General features: G+C 39.8%; 1 protein-coding gene across 6 annotated transcripts; it reads right to left on the minus strand.

The window, feature by feature from the left end:
• Nucleotides 1-10,043: 10,043 nt before the first annotated feature.
• On the minus strand, nucleotides 10,044-13,482 carry LOC104771470 (squamosa promoter-binding-like protein 2). Of its 6 annotated transcripts, XM_087505667.1 has the most exons (6): nucleotides 13,349-13,381; nucleotides 12,613-12,694; nucleotides 11,069-11,758; nucleotides 10,881-10,984; nucleotides 10,534-10,755; nucleotides 10,044-10,442 (listed from the first exon to the last, which is right to left on the minus strand). In XM_087505667.1, the coding sequence occupies exons 3-6, from the start codon at nucleotides 11,737-11,739 to the stop codon at nucleotides 10,150-10,152; spliced, it is 1,290 nt and encodes a 429-aa protein (XP_087361793.1). In that variant the 5' UTR covers nucleotides 11,740-11,758; nucleotides 12,613-12,694; nucleotides 13,349-13,381; the 3' UTR covers nucleotides 10,044-10,149. The 6 variants fall into 6 exon arrangements, with proteins under 6 accessions (XP_087361793.1, XP_087361791.1, XP_087361794.1 ...); XM_087505665.1 differs by lacking the exon at nucleotides 12,613-12,694 and having other exon boundaries at nucleotides 13,349-13,482; XM_087505668.1 differs by lacking the exon at nucleotides 13,349-13,381 and having other exon boundaries at nucleotides 12,599-12,694.
• Between the last annotated feature and the right edge of the window lie 3,716 nt (nucleotides 13,483-17,198).

The raw sequence follows: 17,198 nt of genomic DNA on the forward strand, positions 1-17,198 counted from the left end.
CATTGCTCGATACTCGGCCTCGACGCTTGAACAAGATACCACCTTTTGCTTCTTTGACTTCCATGTCACTAGATTTCCACCAATGAAAGTACAATATTCAGTGGTTGACCTCCTATCCAACGTATCTCCATTGTAGTCCGCATCACAATAGCCCACTATCTCAGTGTTATCGTTCTTGCCCATCCAAATGCCTTGACCCAGACTGCCCTTGAGATAGCTTAGAATCCTTTCGACCATGCTCCATTGATACTTGCTTGGAGCCTTCATGTGTTGACTGACCTGATTCACAACATAACATATGTCAGGTCGCGTGATGGTAAGGTATATTAACTTACCTACAAGCCGGCGATAACGCGTGACATCCGGGAACGGCTCGTCCATAGGTTCTCTTGGTTTGCCTTCTTTTGCCCGAATGCTCTCCCCCTTTTGCTTGAGCTGGTAGTCTTCATCAAGTGGTGTAGGAGCCGGAGACACGCCAAGCTTGCCGGTTTCCGCCAACAAATCCAACGTATACTTTCGTTGGGAAAGAATGAGCCACTCCGGAGAGCGACAGATTTCAATCCCGAGAAAGTATTTGAGTTCTCCAAGGTCCTTAATGTCAAAAGCAGACTTGAGAGACTGTTTGGTGTCATGGATACCAGCCTTATCATCTCCAGTCACAATGATGTCGTCAACATAGATGAGCATCACCACAAGGCCAAGAGAGGTTTTAAGTGTAAAAAGAGAGTGATCAGCCTCCGATCTTCGAAAACCTTGAGTCTTAAGGGTGGAGCTCATTTTATGATACCAGGCACACGGAGACTGTTTGAGGCCATAGATAGCCTTGCAAAGCCTCAAGACTTTCCCGGGAGCAACCAAGTCTTCAAGGCCCGGAGGAGGCATCATGTAAACTTCCTCGTCTAACTCGCCTTGAAGAAACACATTTTTGACATCCATTTGCCATAAGTCCCACGAGAGATTGACCGCGAGAGAGAGCACAACCCGAACCGTATGGAGTTTGGCCACCGGTGAGAAGGTCTCCGTGTAGTCTGCGCCATACGTTTGGGTGAAGCCACGAGCGACCAGCCGATCTTTATGTCGTTCAATGGCGCCTGTGCTGAAGAACTTGATGGTGAAAACCCATTTGGAGCTCACAGCCTTTTTGCCTTTGGGAAGATCGGCTTCGTCCCACGTGTGGTTCCGAATCATGGCACCAGTTTCATCTTCGACAGCGTCTATCCATTCCTTGTGATTTTTAGCCTCGTCATAGGTTTGGGGAACCCAGTGAGCATCAACTTGTCCAAAGAAAGCTTGGTGATCACCTGGAAGCAGCTCAAGCGAACAAATGGCCTGGATAGGGTGAGCTACGGCTTGACTGTTGTAGTAGACGCGTTTATTTTTAACACGTTCACTCCTTCGCAAGACAGGTTGTGAAGACGGCACGCCTCCCTGTAGACGTTCACTCCTTCGTAAGACAGGTAGCGTAGATGGCACTACTTCATGTGATCCAAGAGTGCCTTCGTCCGTAGTGGCACTGTCCGAGGGTTCCTCGGTAGCTGGTAGAGGAGCACCATGGTCGCCGTCCATATTTGAGTCCGGCTCAGGACGAACATGGTCTGGAGATAAAGCGTCCTCTGGGACGTTAGTAATGTCTGGCTCACCCTCGGTAGATGTCGGAGGTGGGTCGGGCCGCGTAGAACCCGTCGGTGGAGACGTGTTACCGAGATGTTCTAGGAGAAACTTTAAGCTGGAGGTTCAGTCATTTGGTGAGTCGGAGAGATCCTTGAGGCTGTTCCAGTCCTTGTTATCGAAGTAGCCAACGTTTTCCATGAACCGAACATCTCGAGAGACATACAATCGACTTGTGGTTGGGTCGTAGCACTTGTACCCCTTTTGAGTCGTGGAATAGCCAATGAACATACACTTTGTGCTTTTAGCATCAAGCTTACTTCCCTGTTCTCCAGGCACTAACACAAAACAAACACAACCAAAAACCCGTAAGTGATCGAGAGACGGTTTAAATTTGTTTAATACCTCGAATGGTGACAAGTCGTTAAGAACTTTGGTTGGTGTCCGGTTGATCAAGTAACATGCAGTCATCACGGCATCACCCCAATATCTCTTTGTCACATGTGAATGAACATCATTGATCGTGCAACTTCCATGAGGTGTCGATTCTTTCTTTCGGCCACACCGTTTTGTTGCGGCGTATATGGACAGCTCGTTTGTTGTAGGATGCCGTGCTTAGCCAAATGTTCTTTGAACTTGTGACTTGTATATTCCCCACCATTGTCTGATCTAAGTACCTTAATTTTGGCATTGAAATGATTAGTAACATAATTTTGAAAATTAATGAAGGCATCAAACACTCTATCCTTTGATGGTAACAAAGTAATCCATGTGTACTTAGATTTTTCATCAATAAAAGTCACAAAGTATTTGTTATTATCTCTAGAAAGACATGGTGAAGTCCACACATCAGAATACACTAGATCAAAACAATGCTCATAAATAGTAGTAGACTTAGGGAAAATAGACTTGCAATGTTTACCAAGAATACAAGACTCACAACTTGAGTTATCAAAAGAAACATTCGGTAACATTAAAGCAAGAGCACGAGAATGAGGGTGGCCTAATCTAGCATGCCACATACTATCCGAATTAACAACAAAACAAGACTTAAGTGAAGTAGGTAAATTTGGTGAGGTTTTCTCTAGGACATAGAGATCTCCTTTCCCATCTCCTTCTCCAAGAATTTTTCCCGTCTTAATATCCTGAAAATGAACACTAGTAGGACCAAAGATGGTGTAGCAGTTCAAATCATTAGTAGTTCTCTTAACCAATAAAAGATTTGATGTAAAAGTAGGCATAAAGATAGCTTTTGAGGTTTTGTCAAATAGTTTCAAGTCCCCTACTCCTTTTACTGGAATTCGATCTCCATTTGCAATAATAACGTTACCTAAGGCCGGTTTTATGTTATCTAGAAGACGAGTTACTAATCATATGGTGAGAAGCACCCGAGTCAATAACAAGTGAGTTACTCGGCTTAGAGGTAAAAAAAGAGATACCAGAATCCTTGAGTGAGGCAATGGAGCGAATGGGTGCCTCAAGGTCTGATTTTCTCACCACCTCTCCATAGGCTGCGGTCATTGCTGCCTCATCTCCCTGCCTTGATGAACCGGCTCCCTTGTCATTAGTCGCATCCTTCGCGAGGTTAGCCTTGAACTTGGCCGGTTTGAGATGGGGATGGAGAATCCAGCACTTGTCTTTCATATGACCTCGCTTCTTGCAATGGTCACATATCCACACCTTCCTATCCTCTTGCCTATACACTCCTTTGTTAGCCGTAGCAAGCTCCCCCTTACCGCTAAACAAGTCAAGTGATCCTTGTTCTTTTTGGATTTGAGAACAAATGTCTTCAAAGGAGGGTAGTTTGTCAGCCCTAAGGATGTGCTTCAAGAGGTCATTGAAGGATGGGTTCAAGGTGAGGAGAAGACCAAAGACCTTGTCTTGCTCCTTCCTTTCACTCAGCACCGCCGGATCGAGTGTACTTGGCCGCAACATGTCCATTTCGGACCATAGTGCTTGAAACTTACCAAGATGTTTAGTGAACTCCAAATCTTCTTGACTGAGCTCATTAATAGCCTTTTGACCTCAAAAACTCGAGTCAAGTTTGAGATATTACCATACACATTCTTGAGTGTCTCCCACAACTCCCTCGCCGTCTCGCAATACAAGCACGCCTCAAGGATCAGAGCATCAAGTGAGTTTTGGAGGACTGAAAGCACTACTTGGTCTTCTTGAAACCATTTCTCCTTCCTTTCAGCCTCCTCTTCTTCCACCTCGGAAGCAACCTTGCCGTCTTCCTTAGAGATCTCCCTTGGTGCATAGTCTTTTTTAACATGGCTCCAAAGTCGTCGACCTCCAAGAGCGGTTCTTGTGGTTCTCGTCCACAGCAAATAGTTTGTTCCTTTGAGAACAACTGGTGTAGTGATTGGCTTCGAGTTCTCCATCGCCGAGTGCTATGGACCGCCGGGTAAACTCTTTGTCCCGCAGGTAAACGCAAAGTAGAAGAGATAGAATGATAGCGAACAACAAGAATATGAGTAGAGAATAGAAGAGAAGAGTTGGTTGTTCAAGAACGAAAACCAAGCTCTGATACCATGTTAGAATTAGCGGAAGTAAAATGAGAATAAAGAGTAGAATCGAGAGAGATAGTTTCGGTAGAACAAAGAGAATGAGAAGAAGATGATAAGATTCCACTAGAATAGTCTCTTACAACACATGTCTACAACCTTAAATAGAGGACTAAATTAGGGCAACCCCTTTACAAGAATAGAAACATAAGATGTCGACATTAAGAGAGAGGAAGGAACGTTTCCCAAGCGATAGTGACGTCTCCTAAGTCAACTTGTGCACCCGTGACTCTTCCTTCTTCTCACCGATCTCCAACGGCTAGATTAGAGTGTTCTAGAACACTTAATGGGCTTGATGGACCGAGCTTCCTCTCCTCCCTTGCTCTTATGTCTTCAAGAGGCTCGACCTTATTGTAAGAGTGTACGGACGTCCGTACGGTATGGCCGAGCTCAAACGTAACCTTGATCAATACCAACTCCCAATTCTGTCCCGTATGCGTTCAAGAAGAGGAGTGTAGTCTGATGTTGTCATTCTTTTTGTTAACAATGGCAAACCAAGGTAGCGTACGGGCAAAGAACCCGAAGCAAAAGGAAAGCAGCGAAGGATATCCTCCTTATCACTCTCCCGCACCGCCACCATGTACAAGGTTGACTTCTCGAGACTGATCTTTAACCCTGAGAATTCTGCGAACTGATCAAATATCTGCAGTATCCCCTCAATTAACCGTTTGTTGCCATCGGTGAAGACCAACATGTCATCAGCAAAGCACAAGTGTGTCAGCCGCAAGTTCTGGCAGAGAGGATGGTAGTCAATCAGTTGTTGCAGAGGCAGCCCTGTCAAGCATTGTTGATAAAACTTGCAAACAAATCACAAAAAAACATGGAGAGAGCGAACATCCTTGACGGAGACCCCTCTGACTGCCAAACAAACCACATAATTCTCCATTGACTTGCATGGATAAAGAAGCTGTAGAAATACAGATTTATATCCACTTTATGAATCATTTTGGGAGATTCGTGGCAGAGAGAGTACTTAGCAGAAAGGGCCATTGGACCGAATCAAAGGCTTTCGAGATATCAATCTTGATAGCACTTCGAGGAGAGATCAAGTCTTTGTGATAATCTTTGATGATTTCAGACGCCAACAAGACATTTTCCATTAGTAAACGATCCTTGACAAAAGCCGACTGGTTCGGAGAGATAAAATCCGGGAGGAGCCTTTTGAGTCGGTTTGCTAAAAGTTTGGAAATAACCTTGTATATCACATTGCAACAGGAGATTGGCCGATAGTCTTTCATCTCTGTCACTGTTTTCTTCTTTGGGATTAGTGCAAGGATGGTAGTGTTTACACCTTTAGGAATGAAACCATAGACAAAGAAAGACTGGACTGCAACTATGAAGTCAACCTTAATAATTGACCAAGCTTCCCTAAGGAACTCTACTGTGTAGCCATTAGGACCAGGGCTTTTATCGGTCAACATTGACCATAAAACATCACAAATTTCCTCTGCAGAGACCTCCCTTTCTAACTGTGCCCCATCCGTGTCAGAACAACGATAATGCAATAGAGCTTTGAGCTCCTCCTCCATAATACCACGATAGTGAGAAGGCTTGTGTGATAAGAAATCATGAAAAAACCTCACTGCTTCTTGCTTAATACCCTTAGGGGATGTTACCACTGAACCATCCTGACAATGAATTTCTTTGATAGCATTACGCACTTCCCTGACCTTAGCAGCTTTGTGAAAAACTTTGTTGTTACCATCACCAACCTTTAGCCAGTGCAGTTTAGATTTCTGCTTTAAATACTTCTCCTCCAACCCTGAAACAAATAACCATCTATTATAAGCTGCAGAATCATCTTGCATAATAAGTCAGTCAGATTTGTCATCATCGCGAGCTGACATTTGCACAGAGCAGCATAAGCCTCTTTTGTTTTCTTTATCAAATTACCAAGCCGATCCTTGCTCATCAGTTTTATCTTTTGTTTGAGGGTCTTCAGTTTTTTAGAAAACCGAAAGATAGCAGACGTAGAATGAAACAAAGTCTCAGTGTTGTCCCAGAACTCTTTGATCATTGGTAAAAATCCTCCATCACTAGTTAAAGCATTGGTGAACTTGAAAGGCTTATGAATGCGCGGCTTGTCAGCACCCAGTTTGATACGTCCCCTCAGATGATCAGAACAGCCTCCAGCCTCAAACACTACATATGATTGTTGTTACTTGATGAAGCCAAGAATCATTCACAAGCACCCGATCAAGTTTCTTACAGATAAGCTCCCCATCGTCTCTCTTATTTGACCAAGTAAATCGCGGACCATGAGCCTGCATATCATTAAAACTGCAGTACCTGACTGTGTCTTGAAAATCTCGTATCCCCGGAGGGATAACAGGGTTAACTGCATAGTGAGAATACTCCTCCCCTTTCAATATCTCATTAAAATCCCCATAGATCATCCAAGATTTATTTCTAAACATAGGAGAGTCTTCGTGATATTTCAAATCTTACCATAGCAACTTTCTATCTTCCACCACATTTGCAGCATAGATAAATGAAACAAAAAATTCCTCCGACATATCCTCCATAAGAACCGAACAAGTAACCATTTGACTACTTGTGACACAAGGAGTCAAACGCACATGTGGGCTCCTAGGAAGAAGCCATGGATATGTGTAGCGAACAACCACATCCAACTCACCATTCTCCTCACCCGCAAGATGAAAATCCGTAGGTAAAGCTTTGGTAAGGTCTGCTTCCACCAGAATTTGGGCTTCATCAAAACTAGCACAAGCTTCCGTTTTGGGATGTAGCCTCAGTGGTTTCCCCACGACAGTAGCAAGGAATTCCAATCCCTTATCAGTAAACATGGTATACAGGACATTCTTTAGTACCACCCACAGAGGTATAGACTTCATTGCAGGTTGAGCCTCCTCTGCAAAGGGAGTCCACTTTGACACTATCGTGGGGAGACCACCTATGTTCCACATGCCTCTGTTTAAAACCCTCTGGCGGTTACTTTTATTCCGGATATGGAATTTGACAGTTGTACCATCCACAACAAAAACATCAATCAAGGACGATCTATCTCCAAGCCGCCATATCTTGTTCACAATCATATGGATTTTACCCACATGAGGCGCTGTTGTATGCAAAAACTTGCCGACAATAAAATCCTCCCAAAGAGGTTTAGTTCCCTCAAAAACTCCTTTAGGAACCACTACACGTTGTTGACCTTCCACTTCCGAAACCACAAAAGGCTGCTTTGTAAACATATGCTTATGAGCGACTTTCACCCATGTTTTTTGTGTCTGAGATCCCAAACCACTTGGAACAGTTGATGAGACCGCTTGAGACAGATCTGTAGTATGCATTGATGCAGAAACAGTACCGTCCCATGAAATCGAAATCTCCCCGTTCAACAACTTCTCCATACCCTCCTCAGCTGACACAGTCGTAACCTGAAGAGGAGATCGAGATCCCTCCGACAAAGCGCCATCCTCTCCAACCGGCGGCAGATCTGCCGGTAACATCAAACGTGTAGAAAAAGCCATGAAACCCTAATCGCTTTTGAAATCACCTGCCACGTCAGCAGAGAGAAAAAAACCCTTTCTATCCCAATTTCCTTCTGCTGCCTATACATGATAGAAGAAGAAAAAACCCTTTCTCTCTCTGTTCTGTGTGTTTCCTCTCCTTTTCTCTTACCTCTTCCCGGCCATGCTGTCTTCACCATCCATCAACTTCATCTCTGTGGCATCTTTTGCCTTCCCCATTACCATGAGGACTTCTCCTATGAATCTTCTCCCTCTCATCTCATCCCTCTCATGACTATTATGCTCTCTCTTGGGCATTTCAGGTTACATCACCCTCAAATACCAAATCATAGCCATCACCTCCCCCATGCTGTCTGTTTTGATCTTTTACGAATGTACTTTGAAGACTGATTACCACCCACACAGTGCTTAGCAACATGATCCGTCGAGCCACATTTAAAACATCCATTCCCTAATTTATGTTTGCCAAGTATCCTACAGAAATGAAGAAAAAAAAATTACCTTTACCCTTTTGGGAGTCTTTCTGTCGGAACTGTGACCAAAGTTTGGACATACTCTGACTGAAATCCACATGTATTTGTCTATCATCGATCAGAGCACTGTCCTTCTGAAAATCAACAAGTTGGTTGTTTCACAACTTCTTCTATACAAATTTTTCAGCCAGTTGACGTTTACCTTAAAATACGCCTGTTTGCATGCCTCCTTGTTTTCAAACTCTAGAACAGAGACAAAACTGTCAGTTAGCACAAAAAATATACAAAAGAATCAAGACTTTCAGAACATAACTCACCTATAAAAGCATAGCACAAACTGTCACCTGTCTTGAAATCCCAGATGACATCAGCCCTGCCATTTTTAAGACATGAATATCAATACAATATCAGCAATTAAGTTCACATGAGGATGTATTGATGAACAACACACAGATAATTATACTAGAATATATAAGACCATAAACTTTTAGTAATTCAATGAAAATAATTTAGCTAACCTGGGAAGCATTTAGATTTTTCTCCACCACTGGCCATTGCAACAGTGCCGGTCTTTTGAATGTTTTAAATCAAGATGAATCTCTTACTCTGTTTCTTTTCTTCTTCTTAATATTCTAACAAAAGTCCACATATATATATATATATATATATATATATGAAAAAGGTGAAGTAAGAGCATTGTACTTACTTGTAGATTGAATCTCTAACAATCCATCCCGTGGACCCCACTAGTCCCCCGCTAGCTTGTCCCCATAGGCCCTAAGCTGGCTCTGCAGGGCATCGATCCTAACCCCTCACCGTGGACATCCAAATCCAATTGGTGACAGCTTGTCCTGTAGGAAGGTTGTTAAAGGATGTGGACCAGGGTTCGAGGAACGCTTGACGGACCAATAACCTACTGGTGGATTTGGATGTGATTTCCTTTCCATGGTGAGGGGTTAGGATCAATGCCCTGCAGAGCCAGCTTGGGGTCAATGGGGCAGCTAGCGGGGGCTAGTGGGATCCACGGGACGGGTTGTTACAGAATCTCTACCAGCACCTGTGCCAGTTGGATCACCCGTCTGTGTTTTGAAATCCTTTTGTACAGTGTGAAATAGGCACCCATTGTAGTATTTGATCCTAAAACCAAATAAGAAAGTTAAAACCCTGTGGAGACATAGTGAGTACCATAGGTAGATAGGCAAAAGAGAGACTTACTTGCAAAGCTTGAGGAAGTTATTGCAGGTCAAAGCCTTTATTAGAGTAAAGGTCAATTACTATATCCCCAAGGCTCGTCACAAAAAGAACTGACATGTTTACTTCTTGCAGAACCCTGAAACCAAAAAAAATTGGACAGAAGTAGGCTACTTAAACTAAACTGAAATCTTATAATACCAAATAGACTCTATCTTGGGAAATTCAGCTTTTACACAGAGAGACAAATAAAAACAGAAAAAATTATGTTGAATTGCTCTATTCCAAGTTTTACAACATTCAATCCTGGTTGCAACAAAATATCAAGAATTCTTAAAAAACGAATATATAAACAAACACACAAGTTTCTTCACGCCCATTACTATTAATCAAGCCAAAAAATCAAAAACAATCACGAAACTATTGAATATGCATTACAGAAACACAAATTAAGCAAAGAAAGAAAAAAACACAAAAACACCACGATTTTTATGTATAATATAAGAAAACACAAAAACACAAAAAAAAAAAACCGATTCGACCGGCCGGTCCGGTCCGGATCTGAAAACTCTGCTTATATCCTATATAACTAACATGTTATATCATGCGTTTAATCAATTTAGTAGTAGTTGCTACACACCATCAAGAGTAAAACAATTGTCAAAGCTCTCTAACCCATGCAAAATATTTGAACAAAACAGAATAAGAGAGGATTTGGTGTCTTGCAAGTTTCACAGCTCCAATCTTAACTTAACACTGGCTTTGCCTGATCCTTAACATTTAATATCTTATTAGGATTTTAAGGGCATTCATACATATTTAGTTATAGAACTGGTTCAAGCTGAAGTAGTTCTCATTAAACTGGCCTATCCCATTTCTATGCTGAGTGGTTGGGCCATCAACTGCTGGTGGATCCGGCTGCCAATAGTTGGACACTGAATTGAGTTGAGTCACAGACCGGTGAGCCACGGATTGGAGGTTTCTTGTAGGATGGTGGTGATCAAGGGAAAAACGTCTCGGTTGGTCCCATGATGTTGTTGAATTTGACAGAAGAGAGAGAGCACCATCAAGATCTTGAGAAGCACCCATGTGTGAAGAGATTGTGACCTTTTCTGCAAACCCGCATAAACACAAAAGAATCATCAACATTACGAATACAAAACAGATGAACCATGCATTTGAAACTCTCAAGAGATCACAAACCTTTACTGAATAACTCAGCTCTTGCGGTTTTGGTTTCGTGGTCCAACAATCCAAATCCACAGTGCTCGGTGAACAGCTTATTGGAAGTCTCGGTCTTTGTAGGTTGCTGCATTAACCCTCTTGATGGTACGGGCTTCGAACTTGGCCATAGAAAATTTTCCTCACTTCTTGGATGGATAAGTGCAAATCTGTTCCATACAAAATCCACCTGTGGTTTCCCATCTGCATACACAAAATGACAAAACCATCTCCAACTCTCCAAAAGGAAAATAACTAATGCTACAACTGAACTATAGCCAATTCCAGAGTTCATACAAGGATAAGAAATAAGTGATTGTTGTATATACCATATGTCCTCCCAGGATTTGGCTTGCGACGTCTTGCATTGTGATCTGAGAGACGCCGGCGACAGCTACGTTTCTTCTCATCAAACTCAGAGAGACAGTGGAACCTTTATAGACCAAAAAACCATAAACGCTTAAACGCTTTACTACTGATTAAACCACTTCTTCTCTAGAGATATACTAGTTTTTACCTGCTACATTGTTGGCAGAACCGACGCTCAACGCCACTCACGACAACTTTAGGGAACTTCGAATGGTTTTCACAAATCCGGTGTTTACGGTGATAGTCTTTAGCTGATGAGAGATCAATATTACAACCTTCAACTTGACAGTGAGGAGTTTGTAACCTCTGAGAAATTGGTTTTGCTTTCTTCACCGGAGAAACAGAAGATGACGCGAGGCTCACTGGAAGTCCTAAACCTTTTCCATTTTCCACTTCCCAAAAGTCTTCAAAGTATGTTCTCTTACCAAGCTTTAAACCGAGAACCGGATCACCAGAGCCAAAGGATAGTTCAAGACTTGGAGAAGTATTGATTCCCTTGGCAAACTCTTCACTGCTGCCTAATTCTCCTGGAAGACTTTCACCAGCTTCTGATGTAAAATTGTATGTTCTCACTTCAGCTGATGAAGAGCTAATGGAAGTTGACTTTGAGCTTTTGGAGAAAGCATGAGCTATATCAGAACCTGAACTACCACCATAACCTACTGCAGCAAAGTTTGAAGAATACAGAGATGTGCAATCAAACCCATCAAGTTCCCACTCCATTGGTTTAATCTTTCTAGGAGTTTCAGCTGATGAAGCACCAAAAGATATTAAGTTTTCCCATTCCCATTGCAACGATGGCTTTGCATTACACTCCATCAGACAATGACCACCAAATCTGAAATAATCCAAAAAGTTTATAAGAAACTAACCAGAAAATGAAGGAAAAATATAACAGAGAACCAAAATGTAGAGAGGAGACCTTTAACTCTGAATTGCCAAATATATAATGAACCAAAACGAATTCTTGTTAGAGCCTACTTATATATGAAAGAAAATATGACAATTCTAGAACAGAATACTTGAGTCTATTTCTTCACTCTGCTAGAAACTAAAAGGTTATATAACTCAAGTCCAACCTTAAACCAGAACAAGAAGCAAAAAATGAAACCAACAAAACATATTTCTTAAGTAAAGAAAAAACTGTGATAAGTCTTGCAGAGCAAATCAATTTGGTATGAATAGATAAGTAAAGTTTACAGATTGAGATGTCTCAGTGAAAGTTTCATGGGTTCTCTATCACAAAACCTTCTGGTAATTCATACCAAATCTCTATACTCTTTCATCTTTTTCTTGAAAAATAAATGAGAGATTTGCTTTCTGATTAATAACCATATGATTGTAAGGAGAATCACCAAAAAAAAAACCAAATCTCTAACAAGCTCCTAAGTCTTCCACTATTTTATACTACAGAACCATACTTATCAAAACAAACTTCAAACCTAGGAGGACTTCCTCATTTATCTTCTCTGTTTATTTACAGAGATAAAAGGACACAGAATCAACAGATCAGACACCATAAAACATACTTCAAAAGACTTATGGAATCCCAAGAAGAAGCAGAGAAATGTTCTGTTATTTTCTTTTCTTTTTAAGTTTTGAGTACCACCAACACAATTATCATCCGCATTTATAACAACAGCAAACAAATAAGATAGCATCATTTTATCATCACAACCTTATTTTGCTCACCAATAATTCACATTCATTGGATTGTGGGGGCAAAAACCCTTCAAGATGTAGGACCCTTCTTTCACCATTTCATTATCAAAAGCTGTTTACAGATGCGGAATTTAACTACTCAGCTGTCAAAATCATCCCTTTAATATATATTACATTCCGTAACATTTTTGGTATACTATATACTTCAAACTTACCAAAAGGTATCTACTTTTTCACCAACACATCTAACAAAATCAGTAATTTACAAAAACCTATAAGAGATCATGAACCAAACCCAGTAAAGTTTTTTTTTCTTTTTTGGCTATATAACCTTCTTTTACACAATTTATTTTGGGAATGAGATCCGTAGGACTAATGGGAAAGAGCAACATCTGTTTTTAACCTTGTAGAGAAAAAAAGTTGTGTTTTTGAAAACCAAAAAAAGGGATATTAGGGTTTTAGATTTCATCAATAGATATCACTTTTTTACTTTCCATGAATGATTGTGATGCTATTTTGTAGGTAGTGAAAATAAAAATGGAAATAGAGATAGGGAGAAAAATAATAAAGTAGCAAAATCTCAGCCGCAAATGATACAATGGATGTCTCACCATTTATGGTAATATTATCATTTCTTTCACAACTTTTCTTTTTCATCTTCTCAACTCAAGCTAAGTAAATACCAAAACTATCTACTTTAGGGTCTATAAGATTTGCAAGAAACCAAAAGCATAATGTAAATTATACAAAAATAAAAGATGGGTACCTGATAATTAGAGAAGGATCTCGTCGTCAATAGAATAAAGCTTTCATTTTTTGCCTTACCATGAGAGAGAGAGAAGAACTAGGGAGATATCGAAAATGAGAAGAGAATAGAGAGAGAGAGAGAGAGAGAGAGAGAGAGAGAGAGAGAGGGAGCATGTGGTGTGAGCAAAGCTAAGTACCAAGTTGGAAGATGTGGAGGGGTCAAACTACTTTCATCAGCTTCAACTTTTTTTTTTTTGGACGATTCATTTCACTTTCGAGGAAAAAAGCAAAATATTTGTTAATAAGAAAACTTTATAGTATAATAACACTATAACCAAAGAAACAGAGAGATAAACAAATGTCATATGGAGGGTTAAAAAATGATGTGTGATATTCACAGATCAAAGAGCGTCAAAATCAAGACAGCCCATGCTTATTGTTGTTATATTAATATTGTTTTTTTCTGATTCAATAGACACTCTTTAGTTCAGGAGTTTAAAGCATTTTAAAATTAATTTACATTATATGTTGTTAATTTAAAACTATTTATCACAGAAAATAAAAGTTGGTTGGAGTTATCATTGTGCTGGAGGACAACCGTTCAGCAGGTATGGCTCAATTATATTATAGAAAAATTAGATCCAATAGCAAATATTTTTTTCTTAATTAAGAGTGTGTGGTCATATGTTTTATTTGGTCCATGATCTTCTATATATTATATAATATACACAACTATGACATTCTTTTATATATATTTTTAGGAATATGCACTAGATACCACAAAAATCAAAAGTAATTAAGAAACTATAATAGGGTTCACGGGGCATTCTCTCTCCTTATATACAATTACTTTTATACCCATTACATATATTACATGTTATTTTTAAAAATATCATGTCATTTTTGTTTTTTGAACGAAATTATATATCGGTTTGGGTTCACAAATGAAATGATTAGGGTTTAAATTTTACAATTAGAACGAAATTATATGTCGGTTTGGGTTCATAAATGAGATGGTTAGGGTTTAGATTTTACAATTAGAACGAAATTATATGTCGGTTTGGGTTCACAAATAAGATGGTTAGGGTTTAGATTTTACAATTAAAACAAAATTATATATCGGTTTGGATACATAAATAAGATGGTTAGGATTTAAATTTTACAATAAGAACGAAACTATATATTGGTTTGGGTTCACAAATGAGATGGTTAGGGTTTAGATTTTTACAATTATAACGAAATTATATGTCGGTTTGGGTTCACAAATGAGATGGTTAGGGTTTAGATTTTACAATTAAAACGAAATTAGATGGTTAGGGTTTAGATTTTACAATTAAAACGAGACTATTTGTCGGTTTGGATTTACAACTAAACGTTATTTAGTTCAATATAACATATAAAATATAAATATTACATGATATTTTTAAAAATCACACCAAATCTTTCACTCTTTCTATCAAACAATAAAACAAAAAGGGTGATTGTGTCTTTTTACTCCAAAAAAACGTGGATCCTATGATATTTACCTATAAAAAAAATGTTGTTGTGGTATTTTCTTTATTTTTCTTCATATTTGTGCTATCTACTAATATTACCCTATATTTTTCCTCGATCTTCATTTTTTGGATAAATAACTTTTTTCATAGTTTTTCCTTTAACTTCTTAAAAATTTGATTTACTTTCGAGAATTTATATTAAAAATGATACTATTTGCTTGTCAGTTTTTTCATGATTTCCATTTTGAAAAGCAGATTAAAATATTGAAAGATGAAAATTATAATTTACATAAAGAAAAGACGTTGCTAAAAAAATATAAGATTTATAGAATTTAAGTTAGGAATAATTTTCTGTTCTCAAAGATTATCTTGATACATGGCAAAAACCATATTAAGATGGGCATATTTGTTGTCATCGTAGAACATCTTTGAAATTTACAAAAGAGCAACTCTTGAAGTTTAACGTCTTTAGAAACACGTAATATTAACCAGTCAACTAGGGTTGATAATATTGAAACAATAAAGTATACAATTTAATTTGTAGCATGTCAAAAACGAATTTCGAACAATTTAATTTTGACAACCAAATTTGATGTGACGTAAACAGACCAGACTGTTCATATCAAGTATTTCTATAAAAACCGATAGACGCTACAAGATTACAGACCTTTGTGCATATATTATTCATATCAAATATGAATATATATAATATATATATATATATTTTTTAATTAAATATTAAATTTATTCAAACTCAAAAGACTGTGTTACATTTGCTGTGGACACGCTTTAGAAGTTTGCGTGGAGGTAAGTAAAACAGAAATAACATAGAAGGGAAGTAGATGATTGTAGAGGCTGCTCATCATGGTCTCGTAGCAAACCATAGGGTCAACCCATCATCAAAAGAATAGTCACTCTGATTACGGATTGCAGTGAATCTGTTTCTGACATTCTTGTCAATAAGCTTAATAAGCTGAGCAGGGGATGTAGGATTCGCACCATGCCGTCGATGGTTGTGCTCCCGCCAGATGTGGTAAATGGCAGATTGAAGACAGTACCATATGGTGAAGAGATGAGCTCGAGTATAGCCAGATGTGTTAAGCAGAGACTGAATGTGAGTCCAATCTGTAGTGAAATTCGAACCAAGCAACTTGGCCATTAGCAAGGACCAGTTCTCTGTTGTGCGGGGACAGGAGAAGAAAAGATGATCTCTGGATTCAGGTAAACCACAAAATGTACAACTTGAACTGTGAGTAGGATTCCATTTGCAAGTACGATCGCCTGTGGAGAGGCGATTTCGGATTGCCAGCCAGGTGATGAAGGAGTATTTGGGAGTAGCGTACAAGAACCAAACACCTTTATACCAATCAACCCGTTGTTGTGGTGGTCGCAGTAGTGCTGCTGTCGTCTTAGTGTTGAAAGTACTGTTATATACGTCATTCAGGCCCCTCCATAAGGGGAGATCCGGAGCATCAGAGAGAGTAAGAGTTTCTATCAAATTCTCTATTTCGTTCAGGTGAGCGTAGCGGTGATGCTTCCTATGATGACTTGCTTTGACTGATGCTACTGTTCCTGTGGGGGAATGCCTAAAGCAATGTACCCTGAAGGACCTGTAACATCATGGATGCAATCGAGGCAACGCCATCTATCATACCAGAAAGACGCAGAGCGACCATCGTTAACCTCAATCTTATAGAATTGCTTAGCCAGTGGGCGATACTTCAGTAGCTTTCGCCACATCAAGGAGCCTATTGTTGTTGTTGCCTTTAATTCCCAGAACGACCTCTGTTTTAAGAGTGTGCTTGAAATCCAAGTACTCCAGAGCGACTCCTTCCCTGACATTATTTGCCAGATAAGTTTAAGGCAGGAGACATTGTTTGCTAGCTTCAGCGACTGCAGACCTAGTCCTCCCTCTTCCTTAGGTCGACAAACCTCCAACCAGGAGACCTTTGCCTTCTTCGCATTAAGTTCATGACCAGACCACAGAAAAGCAGAGCAAAGTTGGTCTATGGCTTTGATGCATTCACTTGGAAGCCGGTAAGCAAAAATCCAGAAGTTTAAAATTCCAGCGATCACAGAGCTTAGCAGTTGCAAGCGACCAACAAAAGAGAGAGGACGAGAGCTCCAGGAGGACATTTTCCTGCGTAAACTCTCCAGAAGCGGAACACAGTCAGTAGTAGATAGTTGTTTAGTGAGCAAAGGCAACCCCAAGTAGCGGACAGGCAGTTGTCCACACGCAAAAGGGAACTGTTGTAAAATGGCTAAACGATTTGTTTCTGAGATACCAGCCATATATAGAGTAGATTTTTCAATACTAATCCGAAGACCTGACAACATAGCGAACTCATTGAAGATCCCAAGAATTCCTTCCAC

This window comes from Camelina sativa, chromosome 20 (assembly GCF_030686135.1).
Source record: "Camelina sativa cultivar CO46 ecotype springtype chromosome 20, ASM3068613v1".
Lineage (NCBI taxonomy): Eukaryota > Viridiplantae > Streptophyta > Magnoliopsida > Brassicales > Brassicaceae > Camelina > Camelina sativa.

Coding starts and splice junctions, on each gene's coding strand:
- LOC104771470 (XM_087505665.1), bottom strand. CDS start 11,739: ATGGAGTGTAATGCAAAGCCATCGTTGCAATGGGAATGGGAAAACTTA. Junction 10,756..10,880: donor AAATCCTGGGAGGACATATG/GTATATACAACA, acceptor TTGTGTATGCAG/ATGGGAAACCACAGGTGGAT. Junction 10,443..10,533: donor AGCTGAGTTATTCAGTAAAG/GTTTGTGATCTC, acceptor GCGGGTTTGCAG/AAAAGGTCACAATCTCTTCA.